The sequence below is a fragment of the Panthera uncia genome, assembly GCF_023721935.1.
Source record: "Panthera uncia isolate 11264 chromosome A3 unlocalized genomic scaffold, Puncia_PCG_1.0 HiC_scaffold_12, whole genome shotgun sequence".
NCBI classification, from domain to species: Eukaryota; Metazoa; Chordata; class Mammalia; order Carnivora; family Felidae; genus Panthera; species Panthera uncia.
Genome location: NW_026057579.1, coordinates 38,921,012 through 38,940,367, shown reverse-complemented (window position 1 = coordinate 38,940,367; position 19,356 = coordinate 38,921,012). Strand labels below are relative to the sequence as shown.

The window sequence follows — 19,356 nt, the reverse complement described above, 5'->3', positions numbered from 1 at the left end:
CGACTCTCCTTGGGCTCCTCCCTGGGCTCCTCCTTGGGCTCACCTCCCCAGACTCACTTCCCCGGGCTCCTCCCTGGCTCACCTCCCACCTGGGCCTGTCTTCTCAGAAGTAAATGTGTTGCCAACCTTTGTCCAGTCTCTAAGAAATGGGCTTTCCAGGCACCCTCGTTCATCCACTGGGAGCTCATTCAGCTTGCTCAGAGGACAGGCCCGCAGGGCGCCCGGGGCCTCCCAGTGGGGCAGGAGCAGGGGGTTTAAAAAGAGGAAGAGGGAGATGGTCTGGCCTCCCAGCAGCCCACACGAGGCACAGCTCCAGGGGAGTCAGAGGCAGCTGTCCTGCCCGCCCCCTCCCTGTCACCGTCCCAATCAACACACAGCCTTCTGCTGCCTCCAGGCTGTCTCACCCCAGCAGTCTGATTCCCTGGCCACTGTGTGGGTGGGAACCCTCTTCCCAGGAGGCTCCTAGCTCCCCACCCCCACCTGCCGTGCCCACTCAGGCCCCTTACCTGTCCCAACCCTCGCCGCCCCAGCCCTGAGACCCTCTGGGATGCCCTCCATGGCCTTTCCTCTGGGGTGCCCATAGTTGGGCTGTCTGGCCAGCCTTTGGTAGCCACGCGAGGCCCCTGCCACCCAGTCTCTGTGTGTAGACACGCCTCCCTGGTGCCTGGGGAGCCCCTCCGGGTCAGGGGCTATGCCTCACGTGTCCCCTCTCTGCGTGTGTTGGGTACTCACAGACCGGCCGTGGGAAACCAGGCCTGCCTGCTCAGAGCCCCCCACACGTGTCCCCTCTTACCTCCCCCTCAGAGGCCCGGGAGGTGAGTTATGATCACAGTAAAACGTGGCGTCTGGGGTCTGGCATTGTTGTGCCTCCCACTGGGTTTATGAACTAACCCTTCAGGAAGGCCCCGACGTCGGTGCCGGAACATTCCGGCACGTCGGGTGGTGGGGTGGGTTCTCTGTAGCCAGGCGTCCTGGACGGGACCGGCGAGCGGTGGCTACGGTGAGGCAGGCGGGGCGGACGCTACAGCCCCTCCCCCTGCAGGCTACAACGCGTGGAGGCGGTTCTGCGGCCTGCCCGCACTGGAGACCCGCGCCCACCTGCGCACGGCCACTGCCAATGCCAGCATCGCGGGCCGGATGATGGACCTGTATGGTCACCCGGACAACATCGACGTCTGGCTGGGCGGCTTGGCGGAGACCTTCCTCCCCCGGGCGCGCACGGGGCCGCTGTTCGCCTGCCTCATCGGGAGACAGATGAAGGCCCTGAGGGACGGAGACCGGTGGGTGCACCCGACCGGGCCCTCGTGCGGGAGGCGGCCCCGGGTCATCCCAGACGGGGCTCATGCAGGCCAGCACCCTGTGAGCTGCTGCGGATGCGTCCCAACCGCCCGGCCTCACGTGTGAGCAGGTTTCGCGTGGAGAGCGCGTGTTTCTGGCGCCAGAAGCCCGCCGTGGGGTGTTCTCTGACACGTCTGCCCAGTGGGCAGACGGACGCTAACCCGGGCCTGAGGCCCAGGCCCGCAAGGGCGCCCTCTGAAGGCTCAGCCTCGGCCCGGGCCCCGCGAGGACCCTGAGGGTCCTGGTTCTGGGCCCGGCATGGCGGGCGTGAGGAGTCTGGAAGCACGCGGACCGCAACGGCCGCCCGGTCCCAGGCCCTCTCTTCTCGCGCAGGTTCTGGTGGGAGAGCAGCGGGGTGTTCACGGAGGCCCAGCGGCACCAGCTGGCCAGGCATTCCCTGTCCCGGGTCATCTGTGACAACACGGGTCTCCCCAGCGTGCCCCCTGACGCCTTCCTGGTCGGAAGATTCCCGAGGGACTTTGAGTCATGCGAGAACATTCCAGGCCTGAACCTGGATGCGTGGAGGGAGGTCCTTCCTCAAGGTGACGTAAAGCCCTTCTTAACTTCTGTCGTGGCACATGCATTATTTGCAAGGATGGGGGAGGTGGGTGCCCCACACGTGAGCTGCACATGGGACCCTCGAGTCGGGGTGGGCAGGCGGACAGGTGAGCGCATGGGCCTCGGGGGCACAAGTGTCCGCTGGGCCTCAGTGGTGCCGTCTGCAGAGCTCTGCCCAGTGCCAAGAAGCTGTATGGCCCGCTGGGCTGTGGCAGAAATGTCTCTGGCTGGAAGGTGGGAGGTGAGGGGGGTCAGGGGGGTGAGGGGTGAGGGGGTGAGGAGGAGGCAGGAGGTGAGAGCCCTGAGAGGCGCCAGGGGACAGGAAGGCTGGGTAGGCCTCCCAGGGAGGGGTTGATGCAGGAGGAAGGTGTGGGCACAGCATCCTGGACGCCATCGCTGTGTCTGGTGACCAGGGAGCAGCGTGTCGAGGGGCAGCAGAGCCTGGGGGGGGGACCTGGCCCGGAGCCGGCGTCCTGAGGCGGGTGGGCTTGGCTCTGAAGCCAGTGCTCCTGGTCGTGCGCGGCTGGACCAACCCGTGGGACGTGGGGTCCGAGTGGCGGGCGGAGGCGGGGCGGAGCCGGCAGTGAGCGCTGAGGGCACCCGCCTTCCGTCCCTGTGCAGGTGACGCGTGTGGTCTCCAGGGCGGAGTGGACAATGGGGACTGGGCGCTGTGCGGCGAGCCCGGGCAGCGCGTGCTGGTGTTTTCCTGCCACCACGGGTTTCGGCTGCATGGCCCGGAGCAGGTGGCCTGCTCCCCCCGGGGCGGGCGCTTCCAGCCCCCCGTGTGCAGAGGTCAGTGCTCCTCAGCCCCCGCCTCACCCCCAAATCTGTGCCCGTCAGACCGGGAGTAAGCACAAGTGTGGCTCCTGGAAAGGCGCCTCTGAGCGTAACGACCCTCCCAGGTGGCGGGGAAATAAAGCGTCTCCTGGGTGGGGGTGCCCTCGTGGACCGCTTTCTAGATGCGTCGCGACTGTCACGTCGGCACGCGGGTATTAGGGACAAGTCAGTGACTCACGGGAGAAGGTTCTAGAGCCACATTCTCGAGTGAAACTTGAAGGAGGGAGGTGCCTCCTCTCGGAATGCCCTCGGACACACTTGTCTCCCGGCTTGCGCACCTGGGCATGTGGGCGCCCCCAGGTCACCTCCCATCCGTTCGTCCAGCCTGGCTGCTGGCAGCGGTGCGGGGGGAGGGGCGCGAGCGCAGGTGAGGGTCCCCGAGCGGCCCTGCGGAGGAGCGGGCAGAATGGCCGTCTGCAGCGGATGCCTGTGTGTGGGTCCCTGAGGCCGGGGACTCCTGGTGACCGCAGGCCCGCTGGCTGAGAAGTGCCCCACAAACCGTGCGTGCACCCCACCGGGCCGCGGCGGCCGGGGAAGCGATGCCGGAGGCACGCAGGCTCCGCTCATCGGCCCACGACCTTGGCCACGACTGCCCTGGGAGGAGCCTGGCGACAGGCAGGGAGCTGCTGACGGCCCAGCGGACACAGGGGTGCAGCCACGCAGGAGTTTCAGTTCAGGAAGAGGAAAGCGTTCTGGAGGTGGATGGAGGCCGCGAGAGCGAGCTTACGGCCACGGAAACGCTCGGCTAGAAGTGGTTCACGTTGCGGACGTTTTACCTCGGTGACGAAGATGCGGCTCTGGTCTCGGACGCCAGCGGTGTCTTGTCCCGGAGGCCTGCGGTGGTCACACAAGAGAGACTGACGGAGACCGTGAGCGCCAAGGCCGGGCTGCTGTGCGGTCCTGTGCACCTGCTTGGCGAGGGCCAGGGTCTGGGAGGGGCTGCGATCTGGGACGGGTCGGGGTCCCCGGAGGGGCCCGGTGGCTGGCCCCAGAGTCGTGTCCAGGGAGAGCCCTGAGGAGCAGTCGCCAGAACAGGAGCAACCAGGTGAGACCCTGCCGGCTCGGGGGAGCGTATCGCCAGGCCCAGGGCTGGACCGGAAAACCCCCGTGCCCAGATTTGCACGAGCAGGGCGTGAGCGGCGAGGCTGGAGGACACCCCGCGCCTCATCGGACGTGGTCGGGGGGGAAGCTAGAGCTTTGTCCTCGAGGTTCACAGGAACCCACGGTGCCGTGGGTTACACCCTTTTTGCCTAAATACCTAGACGTTTTACGTGTGGATTCAGGCGGATTTTTGCCCTCGTGACCCCAGAGCTCTATTCCTGACGTCCCGCCTCACACCCATCGGGTGTTTCTTCTTCCTTAATCAGCCGTCTGCCCGGCGCATGCCTGGCTCGTGCTGACCCCTAGCAGTGAACGTCACTCGGTTCTGAACCCCGGTGGGGTGAACCCGGCAGCCTTCGGGGGGCGTGGCCCGCCGTGTGGACACAATTCCTGGCTCACGGTTGCCCCCGGGCACCCAGAGCTCCCGAGTCTGGACCTACCTGCCCGGATACCAAGACCCTGGTCGGGCGGGGCGGCTCTCAGAAGCCTGCTCCCGGTCTAATGATCCTGCCCCCCGCTGGCCCGTGCCCCCGCTCACCCTGCCTGGGCCACCTCAGTAGCTTTGTCATCTGCCCCCAAACCAAGGGCTTCTGTGACTCCGCGTTTGCAGAGGCGACCTGACCGAGGGGGGTCACCCGTCTCCGTGGCTTCTCTGTTCCGGTTAGTCACAGGCACAACGAAAGCACAGGCAGATGCCCAGCGTTACCAACATAGCGAGTCCAGAGCCGGCGGGTTGGATTTTGGTGCATCCACACCGGGAACTCTCGTGCTGAATAAATTAGCAGTGTGTCCACTGACGTGAGATACTGTCCACAGATTCACCTGGTGAGATGCACATCACAGAACAGCTGCACAGTGGGAACCCGCTTGGGGCGAGAGGAGCCTGTTTGCAAATACTTCCAATGCCTTCGTGAAGACGACGACTCATTAATCTCGGTTTCAAACTTGGCACAGTGAGACCGGACGAGGAAGGAGAGGGTGTTAACCTTTTATTTACACGACCTGTGTTTTGTCCTCCTGCGTTAACGATTAAGATACAATATCTTTAAACAAATTCCGGAAAACTCGACGCGGTGCAGCCAGTGGTAGAAATGTGCTATTTCTTTTTTTTTTTTTTTTTATTTTTTTTTTTCAACGTTTTTCATTTATTTTGGGGACAGAGAGAGACAGAGCATGAACGGGGGAGGGGCAGAGAGAGAGGGAGACACAGAATCGGAAACAGGCTCCAGGCTCCGAGCCATCAGCCCAGAGCCTGACGCGGGGCTCGAACTCACGGACCGCGAGATCGTGACCTGGCTGAAGTCGGACGCTTAACCGACTGCGCCACCCAGGCGCCCCAGAAATGTGCTATTTCTGTACGTGGTGTTTTTCACCTGATCTGTGCCCTGCACTGTGAGTTTCTAAGTCAAGGAAAAAATAGCCTTTGAACACAGTGCAGAGAGTGCTTTTCCTCGTGGGGTGAACTGATGTGAACGTCAGAGCCACCTCTGTCCTCAGTGAACCACGGCGGCCACGGCTGCAGGGAGGAAAGAAAGGCTTTCCTGAGGATGCGGTGCCCGGGTCAGACGAGACACGCACTCTCCTCGCCACTCAGCCCTACTTTTCCACCGGCCCATCCACACGAAAGGCTGGTGGAAAAAGCGAACCTAGAAATTAACTGCAATGAGACTCTCGTGAGGGCTTCGAAGTCGGGAATCAAAGTGGATAAAACGCGGGGTGTCTGTGGCCCTTTGCTCTGTTGTTGCCCAGAGGGTGTGTGATCCATGAATACGAACCGTGGCTCCTGTGTCTACTGGACAGGGAGCCCCGGGTCAGCACCCTGAGCTCGGGAGGGGGAGACGCACCCGGGCAGGTAACGGTCCAGGAATCTAGGACTAGGCAAGCCTGAGACCAGCGTGGGTCTGTCCCACACGTTCCGTGGCTTCCCCGGGGCAGGGAGAGCAGAAGGTGCGGGTCCCCAACCTGGGCAAACATGTCCCTCGAGATGCACCGCAGCCCTGACCACTGGCCCCTTGGATGTGCATAATTACACCCGTTTACACGTGGGAAGAGCCCAGCTGGGGGAAGCCCGCACCCTCGACCTCCGTGTCAGGAACAACCCCGCCCCGCACGCCCAGCACACGGCCTGGTCGTGCTGGGCAGCATGGTCACAGAGTGGCCGCCCGGCCCTTGAGCTGACCTCACAGGTGGACGAGAAGAGAGCAGGTGCTCCCACAGAGGCTCCCCCGAGAGGGACACGCCCCACAGGGCACTAGGGGTTCTCGTATCCTCTAGGCAGCAGTCTGGGGGGCCTGAGTCGCGCCCAGGGTGAGGACCGGAGCTGGGGAGGGGACGCCACAGGGGGCCGGGAGAGGAGACGGCGCCTGAGCTCCGTGTGCTTTGTGCAGATGTGAACGAGTGTGAAGACGTGGCACAGCCCCCCTGCCACCCGTCGGCCCGGTGCCGGAACACCAAGGGCAGCTTCCGGTGTGAGTGCACAGACCCGTACGTGCTGGGGGACGACGGAACAACGTGTGTAGGTGAGTCCACCCTCCGCCTGCGTCCCGAGCGCGTCTGCAGTGCACCTTCCGGAGGCCCACAGGGTCATCCTCCTAGATGCGTGTCCCGTGACGTCCTGTGTGCGCTCCCGGTGCCGCGTCCGTGACTCTGGGTGGGAGCGGGGACCAGCCAGTTCCGACCTCAGCTTGGCTGCAGGAAAGACACGACACTCGTGAAGGGCGAGGTAGCGTGGGGGCACCGCCCCGTCCTCTCCGGCACTGGGGACACCTTCCTGTCCTCTCCAGTGTGGGGGCACCGTCCCTCCTCTCCCGGGAGCTTCCGCTGTGAGGCTGGCATCGCGTTTCATTCTCAGTACGGAACAGAGAGGTCCAGTGACTTGCTGGGGGTCACACAGCCACTCGGTTGCAGATCCAGGTTCCTAACTTGGCGCCTCGCCCCGTGAAGGAGAATCTGCAGGGACAGATTTTGTTCGGGTGGGGGTGGGGCACCAGGCCGACGGAGCCCAACTGCAAACACGCCCGGCCACACAGTGCGGGCTGTGGGGGAGGGGAAGCAGCCGGAGGGCGTGGTCAGGCTGGGGGGTTCCTGCAGAAGCAGCCAGTGTGGGGGCGGGAGGGGCCCCTCGCTGCAGACAGACTCCAGGCGGCACCCTCGTCCCCGAATGCATGCAGCAGGCACCGCCCGGGCGCCCACATGAGGTGCAGGGTGGCGGGGTGGCGGGACCCTGACGTCCCCGGCTTGTGAGGGGTCAGAGTCCTGTAGGGGAGCAAGGCACGAACCCACAGTCTCACAAGCCGCGTAGAGCCCGCCCTCGTGGTAAGTGCCACAAAGGGGCGCGTGACGTGCAGGTGTTTCCGTGAGGACACTGGCCCGCCCAGGGGTTCAGGGAGCGTCTCTGTCAGAGCGGGGTGCAGGCGGAGGTGAGGGGTGGAAAAGCACTGTGGGTGCCAAGGCCCTGGGGCAAGACAGTGGGGATGATTGGGAGGAGGGGGGACAGGAGAGGCGGTGAGGGCAACGCGGAGCAGGCCCTTGTCCCCTTATGTCCCCGTGTCGGAGGGCGGGACGCCTCCTCACACCTGCGCCGCAGGAGACGGCTGCCGTGGGCCAGGCCGAGGTGGCGGCAGGACGTGGGCGTTGCGACCAGAGGTGGACGCGAGGGACGAGGGACAGGGATGTGCAGGGAGCCTAGGGCGCTCCGCAGGTGGGTGGTGCAGGGGCCCGGCCAGCTTTGGGACCAAGACGCCCATCCTGGCGCCCGTGTTCGCTGAGAGCGGCGGGCTCGCTCACGGTTTCCGGTCATGAGGGCCGACTGAGGGGCTGAGTGCGGGCGGGCGGGTCGAGGCCCCGTGGACGGTTCTGAGAAGCTGTGACTCGAAGGGCCCCCTGGACAGGAGCCAGTCCCGCCCCCACACGCCGCCCGTGCAGAGCGCTGGTCGCACGTGCCCGGCCGACCACGTGGTCCCGCCGGGGAGCCTCACTGGGCCCGGAAGCGGCAGGCGGGGCGTCAGCTGCTGGAGGGCGTCAGGGGCAGGTGCAGGGAAAATCCAGTCCCTACGCTCTGGGGCCCCGGCACCCCGCTTTCAAGGCGAGGGGGGCCCCCCACGGGAGACACCCCCGTCACGCCACCCTGAGGGATCTCCGTCCCCGACAGCCACATCCACGTGGCAGGTCTTACTGTGGCGCGGGCACCGGGCCTGGGCCCTGCCCACGGGGACGCGTCCCGCTGCTGTCGTGGCCGGGTGTGTGTGTGTGCCCACGTGACCCGCTGTGACTGCCTCCGGCACGCTAGGAGCTGTCTGCTCCGGACGCCCCCCCACCAGCCTCTCCGAATGATCCTGTCCCAGAGGGTGTGCTCTCAGGCAGAAGGACCCCACGTGCGCATGTGTTCGGTGAGGCGGGGGCCCGGTATCGGGAAAGACGGACTCTCACCTGGGTCACTCGGCATTGTTACCCCGTCCTGGGTGGGTGGGGACAGAGTGCAGACGTCCGTCTACCAGAGGCTCCCCCCTCGCCTCCCCGTGACGCGGCCCCCCGCGCCACACCCACTGCCCACTGGTGTCCACGACCACGTACAGGCTGAGAGACCCCAGGTGCCACGGGAAAGCTGGGCCACCGGGCACGCTCACGTTGTGGGCAAAGGGCCCTTGTGTTGGTGCGTTTTGTGCACGATCGTTAATGGCCACACGCGTGTGCGGGCTTTCCCCGCATCAGGGTAGGTGAGAGGAGACCCCGCGGCAGCCGCACGGATCCTGGGACGGCATCTGGAACCCAGTCGTGCTCAGCTAGCTCCGGGGTTGCTTTGCTCGGAGCCCTGGGATGGGGCCCTGTGCTCGCTTGCCTGGTGGCCCCGACATCCAACACACACGGGCTGGGCCGGACCGCAGACCTGTCACCCGTCCTGGGGGCTGAGTCGGGGATCCGGGTGTGGGCAGGGCCGTCCCCGGCGGGCCCGTGCGTGGCATCTCCTCCCGGGTCCTCACCTGGTTCCCTGTGCTGTCTGCGTCCTGATGTCCCTTCCTCACAGGACGCCCGTCAACGGGATTGGGGCCCGGCCTCACAACCTCGTTCGACCTCAGTTACCTCTTTAGGCCCATCTGTGTGCAGCCGCTCTGAGGCTGGGGACAGTGGCGAGGCCGGGTGGACATCAGGCAGGTGGGGTGGGGCCCCTCCCACACAGGAGCTGGCTCGACGCAGGGTGACAGGCCACAGACCGCGGTGGATGCATCTGGGAAGTCCATTCTTGGCCATTTTAGAAAAATCAATGGGATTGGAGAGTCACAGGTCCCGTGTGTCTGCTTGGCCGGCACGGAGCCCAGCAGACCTGGGATGACCCACACGTAGGCACAGGACCTGCTCCCACACAGGAGCCGGCGGGGGACGGGCAGAGACACCCGCGCCCTCTTTCCCCGGCAGGCACATCCTGGGCAGGTGGTGAGACCCGGGAGGCGACGGGTCTGGAGAGGCCACCTGTTCTCTCCCCCCTTCTGGGATGGGGAGGTGGAAGTCAGGTGTGGGCCAGGCACTTCCCGAGTCCCGTCACCGAGCCCTGCACGTCCCCGGCGACTCCTTGCAGCCCCCTCCTCACCCCCGTCCAGCCACGGCCCCTTCCGGTCTGCACCCATCAACCCTGCTCAGTTTCTTTGCCGAATGAACAGCCAGCCCGTAGCTGGGGCGCCTGCTGTGTCGGGGCCCCATGGCTCCCCCTCGGGGCTCCGACCATGGAACGGAGTTCAGCCTCCACCTGCTTCTGCGAGAAGGGGCACCGAGGGCTCGAGCTCGTGGTGTCACATTGCACCTCCCCCCACCTGCCCGCTCGGCCCCTCTGTGAGTGCAGCACGAGCACGCAGGGTCCCCAGCACCTCTCCACGGGGCTCACGCGTCTCTGCCTGTCGGTCCTGGCGGGAGGGCCTGTTTCCTGGAAAAGGGCAGGCGCCCCTGCGCTCTCCCCAGCTCTCCCTGCACCTCACATCGGGGGGAGCCCGTCTGTGGAAATGGCTGCTTCGGGCAGATTTGTGCCCCCAGGTGCACCATGCCGTCGCGAGCAGAGGCGGGCCCCCTCGGGACCAGGGTGGGCTCGGGCTCCTGGGCACACCAGCCGCACGCTTGGCAGGCCGGCTCGCTAACCCGCTCCTTCTCCTCAGACTCCGGGAGGCTCCCCAAGGCGTCCTGGGTCTCCGTGGCGCTGGGTGCCCTGCTCGTCGGCGGCCTGGCAGGCCTCACCTGGACGGTGGTTTGCAGGTGGTAAGTCCCCGCTCTTCCGCCGAAGGAGGCCATTTCCTCCCCGCGGGCAAGGCTGCTGTGTTTCAGGGGCCAGGGTAGAGGGTCAGTGCCCCAAGCCCTTCCGTCCCCAGAGCTGTTCTGTACAAAGCATTAGACTTCCTGGTTCTTGATGACGCTTCAAACAAGGAAAGCGGGACAATGGCCCTCACGCCCCGGGAGTCAGGTGTCTGTGGGCGGAGACCCCGGGGATGGGGTTCTGGGAACCTAACAAGGTTGCAGGATGCTCTCTCAGGAGCCGAGATTCGCCCCCCGCCCCTGGTTTCTCAGAGAACAAGGGTCCTGTCTTCAGCCACATCCGCCACTCCAGGGCCGACTCCTGGGAAGTTGGGAATTGGGAAGTTGGACTTTTACGCCGAACCTGGCAGCGTGGTGGGGCCTCAGAGGCAGATCTGGGCGTCTGTGCGGCGGACGAGTCCGCGCCCCTGAGCCGCTCTCACTAGCAGCTCTCAGGAGTCAAGCTCAGACTCTTGCTGAAGTTTCTCACGTGCGTAAAATGCACGAAGCCGTTGTTCGTGCCGTCTGGCCGCCCCCTCCACACCCGCATCTGCCGCACCTCGTCCACCACTGCCTCCCGCGGTCTGTCCCTCCTGCCGCTCGCCCTGTGGCCCCCGAGGCCTCGCCCCATGGCCCCCGCGGCTCCCGCGTTGCTCTGCATCCCTCCCGTCTTCCAGCGATGCGGTGACCTCCACGCGTCGGCGCCTCCGTGGCTCCCGCCACGTCCCGACACGTTCAGAGACGCCTGCCCCTGACCTGAAGAGGGACATCTCCCCGTGTTCCTACACCCTGCAGAAGCAGGTTTTAAACAGCCAAACCTCATAGCCACGGCAGACAGGGGTCACCGTTGTGAGGCCACTGCTGTGCTCCACGGGTGTCACCGACCAAGGCCAGCCACAGCCCTGCTTCTGTCCCGAGCAGCTGAGGTGAAGTCCCCCCTAGTGTGACGGCCCCCCTCTGCCCATCCCCCCACCGAGATGCTCTGGTAGACCCGGCACCATATCCTTTAAGCTCCAAGACCACCTGTGCCTCGACTTCCGTCCCTGAAGAGAGCACTGTGTGTCTGGTAAGTGGTTTTTAAAGGACATGCTTTGCAGCAGATTCGTAACATCCGACAGAACTAACGTTTGCCGCGGTTCAGACGATACCGTGAGGGATTCCTTCGGGTCACCGTGAACAGGAAGACCCAGACATCACGGGTCACGCGGGCCGGTAAATTTAGCTGCTACCTCGTCTAACTTCTCTGTCGGTCGCCTGAGTCCTTGTCATAGGCTGACGTGCATCCCCCGGGGTCGCACGCTGAAGACCCGACCTCCGGTGTCTCGGAACGTGACCACATGTGGAAGCGGGGTGGCTGTGGATGAAACTAGTTGAGATGAGGTCATGCTGCAGTGGGTGGTCCCAACCCAGCAGGACTGCCGTCCTCACAGAAGGGGGATGGGGACAAGGACGCACACAGAGAGAGGCCAGGTGGAGACGAGGGCAGAGATCGGGGCGTCTACAAGCCAAGGCTCTCCAGCCTCTCCAGAGGTTGGAGCGGATGGTCCCTCACCAGCCCTGCCGACATTATGACCTCGGGTGTCTACACTGCAGAACAGGGAGAGAACAGATTCCCGTTGCCCAGTGCCCAGGCCGCGGCACGGTGTTACTGAAGCCCCAGAAACTCGTATGATAGTGTCGGTCTGTCCGTTTCCGGAATGTGTCACTTGTCCAGGCTGGTCGGCCGTGGAGTAGCCGCGGGAACCCGGGGGGGCTGCGCGGGGCCGGGGCCTGTCCTCCTGCCCCTGCCTCCTCCTAGTTGACTCTGGCCCGACTGTGGTCGCACCCTCAGGGCTGTTCTGACTGGTCACGGACCGCTCACCGCCCCCCACCCCCTGCTTACCTGGCGGGGAGTCCCTGGAGTCGGGTTCACGGAGCGTCTCCAGGTGTAGGACAGCGGGGGCGGGAACCTGTTGTGAGAATCACTTGCTCTTAGAGGCGCGGACGCTGGCGTCAGTACCCCCGCAGCGAGCCGCTAAGTCAGAGGAGCAGTAGAAACTCGAGGGCCCGTCAGCAAACACCGCCAGACGGGCTGGGCGCCGCTCCCGACCTGCCAAGTGTCACGCGGCGAGCAGCCGACGTTCCGTAATTGAGCGCGAACGTGCGATTTTGTGTTTGCGAACATCGCCGTTAAGACACCGGCCCTGGTCACTGGGTTACGCCCGTAGCCCCCACACCAAGAAACTGAGAGCCGTCGGCCCCATGAACACCTTTCCGGGGAAGTCTGGGGGGAAGCATCCCCCGAGCCTGACGGCCGACTGCAGCCGGGAGAACACCTGAGAGCACTCGGCCGAGCGGCTCGAGGCGGATGCTGACTTGCAAACAGGACGGCAGTTCACGCAGGAAACGGGCTCAGACCGCGGCCGGGGTCGCCGTGTGGACCAGGCAGCCACACCCTGGGCCACGAGGGGGTGCAGACCTGCCACGCCCAGAAGCGCCCTTTCCACTTGCGGGGTCCACTCCCCTCCACGCCCCGAAGGCCTTTCACCTTTTACCTGAAACTGCTTTGGTCGACAGCTTGAATTTTCCCAGTTTTCGGTCCTCCCTGCGAGGGGGCGTGGCTTGGAAAGGGGGAGTTTGTCCTCTGGATTTGAACCCACACAGGGAACAGAGGGAGGGGGCTCAGCTCCTGGTGGGCAGCCCTCCTGCGACATCTGGTTAGCGGGCGCTCAGCGGGGGGAGAGGGAGAGTCCGGCTGTGCCCACACGGACGGCTCTGTGTGCACGATCCACAATCGCCTGGCACCTGGGCCCCTGCTTCCCGCCCAACCCCCGCCGCCAGGCTGGGTGGCCTCGCCTGGCGCCCTCCAGCATGCTGCGTGGTTTGAGCGAGTGTCGCGCGTGGCGGCTGGCCACACGCCTGGGACGCCTGTCCTCCTGTCTTGGCCTCTGCTCCCCACGGAGCAAATTCAGTGACTTCCCAGAGGGTGTAGGCACGGGGCCTCCTTGCCTCCGCTCCAGCCGGGCCAGGGGCCGAATCCGAGGCTCCCTCTCTGTCCCGCGCTCCCCTGGGCCCTCTGCAGTCCGGGCACAGGGGACCCAGCAGGAACAAGCGCCCAGCCGGCTTCCCAGAGCTTTCCTTGCAGGAGACCAGACGCCTTCACCCACGCTACCCCAGGGAGGGTGGTCCCCCCAAGGCTTGTTGCTGTCATGTCCTGAGTCCTGGAGACGTCATAAGTGACCGCAGGAGTGACGGGCTCCCATGCGCCGGGCACAGCTGGCGGGTGGAGGACGTGTCCGAATGTCCTGCTGAGGTCCTCACTGACTCACCATCAGCGACACTTCCTTCCTCCCGGATGGTCGACACTCCCCACACTCGCGCTCAGGTCCTGGTGACCCGCCCGCCACAGGAGGAGGCTGGGCTCGGAAAGCCGCGTTCACAGCCTCACGCTTCTGTCTCTCCACACAGCCGGCTCCCTGAGAGCCCGCACCCACCTCCCGCCGCCTCACCAGTCCCGTCTGTCCCCACGTCCCGGGAGCAGGACCCATGAGCCAGCTTCCCGCTCGCTCCTTACGGAACGCGTTGGGATCATAATTCCGTGACAAACAAAAAGGAGGATGGAAAGGGAAACAGTCCGCTCTAATGCTCTGTCCACGGAAAATTCTGTTTTTCTTTCCCTGAAAACCTGTTTGTGAAACTACTCGTTCTGAGAACATGAGGTCTGACGAAGGGAGTTGGTGTGGTGGCCTGTGTGTGGCCGTCTGGGGGTGTGAGTGTTCTGCACACGCGTGCACACGCATGTTCCCACTCTGAGGTGACCGCAGCGACCTTCTAACGAAAGGACCGTGTGAACCGAACCCACCACCGCCTTGTCCCTTGAGGCCCTCACGGCTGCCCGCGTGCCCAGCGCCGTTAGGCAGAAATGGATTGTGGGACCAGAGCTCCAGTGGAAATGGCAGGATAAACACAGGACACAAACGGAAGGCTGGCGAACGGGGAGGCGGAACGCCCGGGGGCCCGGGGCAGGTGCCGGCGAGAGGGTGTCTCTGGGAGTGGGCCTGTCTCCGTGGGACGTGCCGTTCGGACAGGGGGCTGTCCCACGCCTGCAGCCACACATCCCAGAGAGAGGGGTCCAGAGAGCACGGCCCCTCCTGGCAAGTGCCAGAGGGCACCCACCCGGTGGGAGAGCTGGGCCTCGGGCAGAGGCGGAGGTGGTGGGGGAGGGGAGGTTGAGGCACACAGCCTGTGAGGCTCGTCTGCCCAGGTCTCTGGTCCTTCTGCCTCTCAGCCGACACCGGTCCTTCCTTTCCCGGCGCCCCAGGCTGCAAACCAAGGTGGCTTGGCTGATGTCTTTCTTCATATCCACGTAGACGCGCATCACTGGGACCGGCCCCTCCTCCTCGGGCCACCTCTGTGCCTGAGGGCCCAGTGCGTCCTGTGCTCACGTCCATTCGTCCCGCGGCATTTCCTAGTTTCCTTGTGACCCCTGTGCCCCTGGCTGCTGGGGAGGGTGTTGTGTCCCACACTGGGGACGCCCCTGCTTTGTGAGGGGGGGGGCCACGGCCGGGACTGGCCCCAGCAGGAGAGGCACACGCAGCGCGTCGGAGATGGTCACGTTCAAACGCAGAGCGTCCTCAGTGAGCGTGAGAATTGTAACGTCAGTGGGAGTGGGGGTCTTGCCCGTAATCCCAGTTTTCCGCGTACGGATTGTGAGTTTCTGAACGCGTTTCTGCACGAATTAAAAGTGCCGTCAGATAGGGGTGGCAGCACCGGGCTCGGGTGTGGTGGCTGCGGCCGCAGGGCTGGCGCTGGCCCCGCTCTGTGGCCTCCTGACGTCCCTCGTCTGACCGAGGACAGTACAGGCCACGCTGTGCGAGAACGTTCTCGTCGCAGTAATGCCGCCAGGCTCCTCCCCTGAGAGGTCAGGGTTGAGGGGGGCTCCCCGGTGCTCCAACACTCCCTCCAGTCACGGTGGCAGCACGGCGTGTGGGGCGGGCCCTTGGGGTCCCTGTGAGGAATGACAGTCGTAACCAGTGTGTGCTTGTCCACAGGACACACGCGGGCCGCAAATCCTCACTGCCCATCGTGCAGACAGGAGGAGCCTGCCCGCCGGGTCCTGGAACATCCCCGGAAACGGGGGCGCAGCCTGGTGCCTGCACTCGGGGCGCGGGGCAGGTGGGTGCACACCGGGCGATCGTGGGTCCCCGCGTGGCAGGTGTTTCCGTTCTGACCAGGAGGTGCTCCCCACAGCGCCCGGTCCTCCCCATTCTGCACCTGCCTGTGTGTTTTCTCCCACAAACCGCATTTACAGGAGAATGTGAACTAGTGAAACGTTAACCTACTTTTCAAAAAGCGAGGGCAAATTAGAACGAGTGAGCCAGAGTGGAAGCCGTGAAACGCTTTTGTTGTGCCAACTGAGGCCTGACGGCGGGCGTTCACCCCAGGTACTGGCTCAAGACGCCGCCAAGAACAGGAGCTGAAAGGAAACGTTGACTTCTACACGCACTTTTAAAAAATGTTTTAATGTTTGCTCATTTTTGAAAGAGAGAGAGACAGAGCGTGAGCGGGGGAGGAGCAGAGAGAGAGGGAGACGCAGAATCCGAAGGGGGCTCCTGGCTCTGAGCTGTCTGCACAGAGCCCAACGTGGGGCCTGAACTCACAGACCGCGAGATCATGACCTGAGCACAAGTCGGACACTTAACTGACTGAGCCCCCCCGGGTGCCCCTAAATGTACTTTTTAAAAAAATGGAATAGCTGTAAGTAGCATCTAGACTTGTTTTTTACTGTTTTTACTCTGTACGTGTGACCTCAACAGATGCATTAAAAAGTCACTTCTAGGGGCGTCCGGCTCGGTCAGAAGAGTGTGCGAATCTTGATCTCGGGTCATGAGGTCGAGCCCCACATTGGGTGTAGAGATTGCATAAACATAAATAAGACTTTTTAAAAACTCACTTCGCACCCCTGCACCTGTCAGACCTAGGCGGTCGGCGGGCCCTTGCAACAGCCCGCTGTCCTGTCCCTGGAGATGCTCCCTAGACACCTGGGCCCCTAATTAGCCCGGCCGAGACCCGAGGGCCGACGCGGGTCCCCCGTCTGTCCGTGTGCTCAGTGCGACTTGTCTCCCACAGGACCCGGCCTATGGATCGCAGACCCTCCTCTGCCGGTGGTAACCACAGGCGCCTGCTTGGAAACCCCGCGTGAGAACTTGCTTCCGGCTGATTCCTGGGAGCGCACGGCCGTCTCGGGGCATCTGGGGCAGAAGGGCACCCTGGAAACTACACGGCCGGCCCGGGCCTTTCCGTCCTGCAGGAAGCGAGCTGCTTCTGAACACTCAGAGCCGTGTGTCACACACACGTGTGCTGCCCCTTTGTGGGACGGTGATGGGACACAAGACAGTAGACTGCAGTTTACTGACCGGGGCATTCGAGGCTTCAAAACGGTTTCGTGTTCCCCAAATCACTCCTGAGGCTGTTTTCCACATCAGGGCCCGTCTGGCCTGTGGTCCAGTGACACTCAAGGGCGGACAAATAAATCCTCCCCTGACAACCGTCTGGCTGTGCGTGTGTGTGAGCCTGCCTGCCGGCTCCTCCTGGGGCTCCCGGACGGGGATTCACCGGCCCCTTCGTCCAGCCGGACAGACGGGGAGGCGCCGTGTCCACTGCGTTCAGGCATCGTCTCCCCTGCTCTCATCCTGGCTGCTGTCTTCTTCCTTCCACCCCGCTGCCTGCCCGCGCACCTGTTTCCTGCTTGTGCGTTTTTCCAGTGTCCTGTGCCCAGGTGGCCTTCGCGCCTGTGTCCTCTCCCGGCTGCCCTCCTCCGGTGGGCCTGGAAGCAGGGCGACTCTCGGGGTCTGTCTCACCCCCGAGGGGTCGATGGCACCGTGTCCTGGGGCCCGGCCCCGCTCTGGGCACATGCTGCCTGCCCCCAGCTCCCCTCACTCAGGCAACAGCCTGGAGGCCCTCTAAGGCCCCGGACCTGCTGGCGTCGGGGGACCGGTCATCCCCACAAAGCAGCTATTGTCATCGCCCTGCTTTTCCACACCGAGCGACCAAGCAGCAGCCTGGGTCCCTCCACGGTGGCCAGTCCCCCTGGGCCCAGCCGGGAGATGGGAAGAGCACAGACGCACCTGCCCGGGAACCTGGGGAGTTAGTGACTGAGGGACACACTCTTGGACACCTCTTCACGACGCGCCGGGAAGGAGGACACGGCAAGGAAACTGCCGACCGTCTGCGGCCCTGGCGTTCGGAACCCGCAGATCCTGTCATTCCCCACGGGTGCTTGGTCTTCCTGTGTCCCCAGACTCTCATTGCTGTTAATATGAAGTTAGTGACGACGATTCAGCCACAGTCAAGCACCCCGGCCAGAGCCCCCTCACCATCAGACATGGGGGGCGTAGTGGACCCACAAACATTGCACACCGCGTGCTCCCCGGCCTGTGGACGGAGCCTTCCGGACAGGCTCTGACTCCGAGCGGTTTCCGTAAGGAGATGGGTGGACACGGATGGACAGTCCGCTGCCCCTCAGGGTCCCAGCCAGCCGCCAACAGCGCGACTCATGCGCGGCCTCCGCTCCAGGCTCTTGTTTTGGGCTTTCCCCCTCGGGGCCTGTGCGCGTGGGGCCGGCCTCGTAGGCGGTGCTGATGAACAAGTGACGAGCCCGAAGGACGAGCCCAGCTCACGCGGTCCCGACGGCTCTCGGTCCGACGACCCCTCACTGGCCCTTCCGGTGCACACGTCCGTCCCGGGCGAGCCTCACCGCCGACCAGGGCCCCCCGTGGGGCAGGACTAGGCTTCGTGACAGGGCCTGGAGCACTTTTCCCACCAATGCCCCGTTCTCCTTGGCCGACGGCTCTGCCTGCCGGGTGCCGTGGGGAACGCAACCCACCCCGGCTGCTTTTTTCCAACCAGGCACCCGGCACCTTAGCCCCGGGGTTGGAAGAGCCTGTTTGGCTCAGGCACGGATGGAGCTAATCGCCTCGGGAGGGGCCGGGTGGGGGCCGCCGAAGGCGACCCAGGGCGGCGCATTCCTTAGGGGACAGGGAGTGTCTGCATTACGGGAGCCTCCGTTTTCCTGCCCGTCGACCTTGGGGTGAGCCCTGCAGGGACACCAGTGCCACGGGTGGATGGGGGAGGCCAGGGGCCCCACTTCCTTCCAGACCTGGGCCCTGAGAGTTATAGCGCACGGGGGGCGTCTGAGCGTCCGCAGCGAAAGGGCCTCCGCCAGCACGTGCCCACGGGGACGGGAGGGGGACCGGGACACCGCGGGGAGCACGGAGGCAGCAGACAGCAGCACGTCCAGGGGTGAAGGGCCCAGGGTCCCAGCCGCATCCCAGGACCGGGCGGGTCGGCCGCAGCCAAAGGGGGGTCAGACATTCTAGTCTAAAGCAAAAGAGTAATCGATGAAAAAGCCGTTGGTGAGGCAAACAGAAAGGTCGTGGCTGTGATTTCACTCCAGCAAAATTGTTGATGGATTTCACATCTTCTGTTTTCTTAGGGGCCTCTTAGAACCTGTTGTGCAAACACTGCATTCTGCAAATAGTTGTCAGTCTGCAGAAGGAACAGCGAGTGTCGGTTGTTCTGATGGCAAAACAGCCGAAAACAAAAATCGAGGCCTTAGCAAACGACGTAGAGAGGGTTTGCACGTCTGTCACATTGACCTTCGCCGTGGACACAGGTGATGTGGGCAGAGGTTCTCCCAGCTCACTCCCTCCCCACCTCAGCAGGGAGAAACCGAGGCAGCAGGCAACGGCTTTCCCGGCTCCGTGGGCCCGAAGCGCACTCCCTCAGACTCGCTGTGTCAGCGACGGCGTGGCCCTTGCAGAGTGGGGCTCCCCCGACGGGAGGGACCCCGGCCTGGCACAGGCGACCCCGGGCCAGTCCTCAGCACGGAGCTCCGGCCTTGGCCTGAAACCAGGTCAGGGCCCAAATGTGAAGCCGATGAGTTTGAAAGCGTCAGACCCTGTCCAGACGGCTGCGGGCGCAAAGGGGCTGCGGGAGCACCAGACCCGCTCGGCCTCTGTGGGCAAACCAGCCAGGGACAGCGGCCCAGCTCACGAGGACCCTGTGGCCCCACCTGTGTGCCTCAATGTGCCCCCCTGACCTCCGAGGACCCTGACCTTCACATGTCCCAACGCCCCTACACACCCTAACCTCCGGGCGCCCCGACCTCCAGGCGCCCCGACCTCCGGGCGCCCCGACCTCCGGGCGCCCCGACCTCCGGGCGCCCCCACCTCCGGGCGCCCCCACCTCCGGGCGCCCCCACCTCCGGGC

The 19,356-nt window shown here is 64.5% G+C and overlaps 1 protein-coding gene across 1 annotated transcript in view; it reads left to right on the top strand.

Annotated features, from left to right (window-relative positions):
• TPO (thyroid peroxidase) overlaps window positions 1-19,185 on the top strand; it is a 47,200-nt gene extending 28,015 nt beyond the window's left edge. The window contains exons 10-16 of the mRNA XM_049652018.1: window positions 1,043-1,280; window positions 1,672-1,880; window positions 2,518-2,688; window positions 6,222-6,353; window positions 9,975-10,074; window positions 15,138-15,261; window positions 18,874-19,185. Of these exons, the coding sequence (XP_049507975.1) occupies window positions 1,043-1,280; window positions 1,672-1,880; window positions 2,518-2,688; window positions 6,222-6,353; window positions 9,975-10,074; window positions 15,138-15,261; window positions 18,874-19,185 (1,286 nt within the window). The remainder of the gene's footprint in view (window positions 1-1,042; window positions 1,281-1,671; window positions 1,881-2,517; window positions 2,689-6,221; window positions 6,354-9,974; window positions 10,075-15,137; window positions 15,262-18,873) is intronic.
• The last annotated feature ends 171 nt before the right edge of the window (window positions 19,186-19,356 follow it).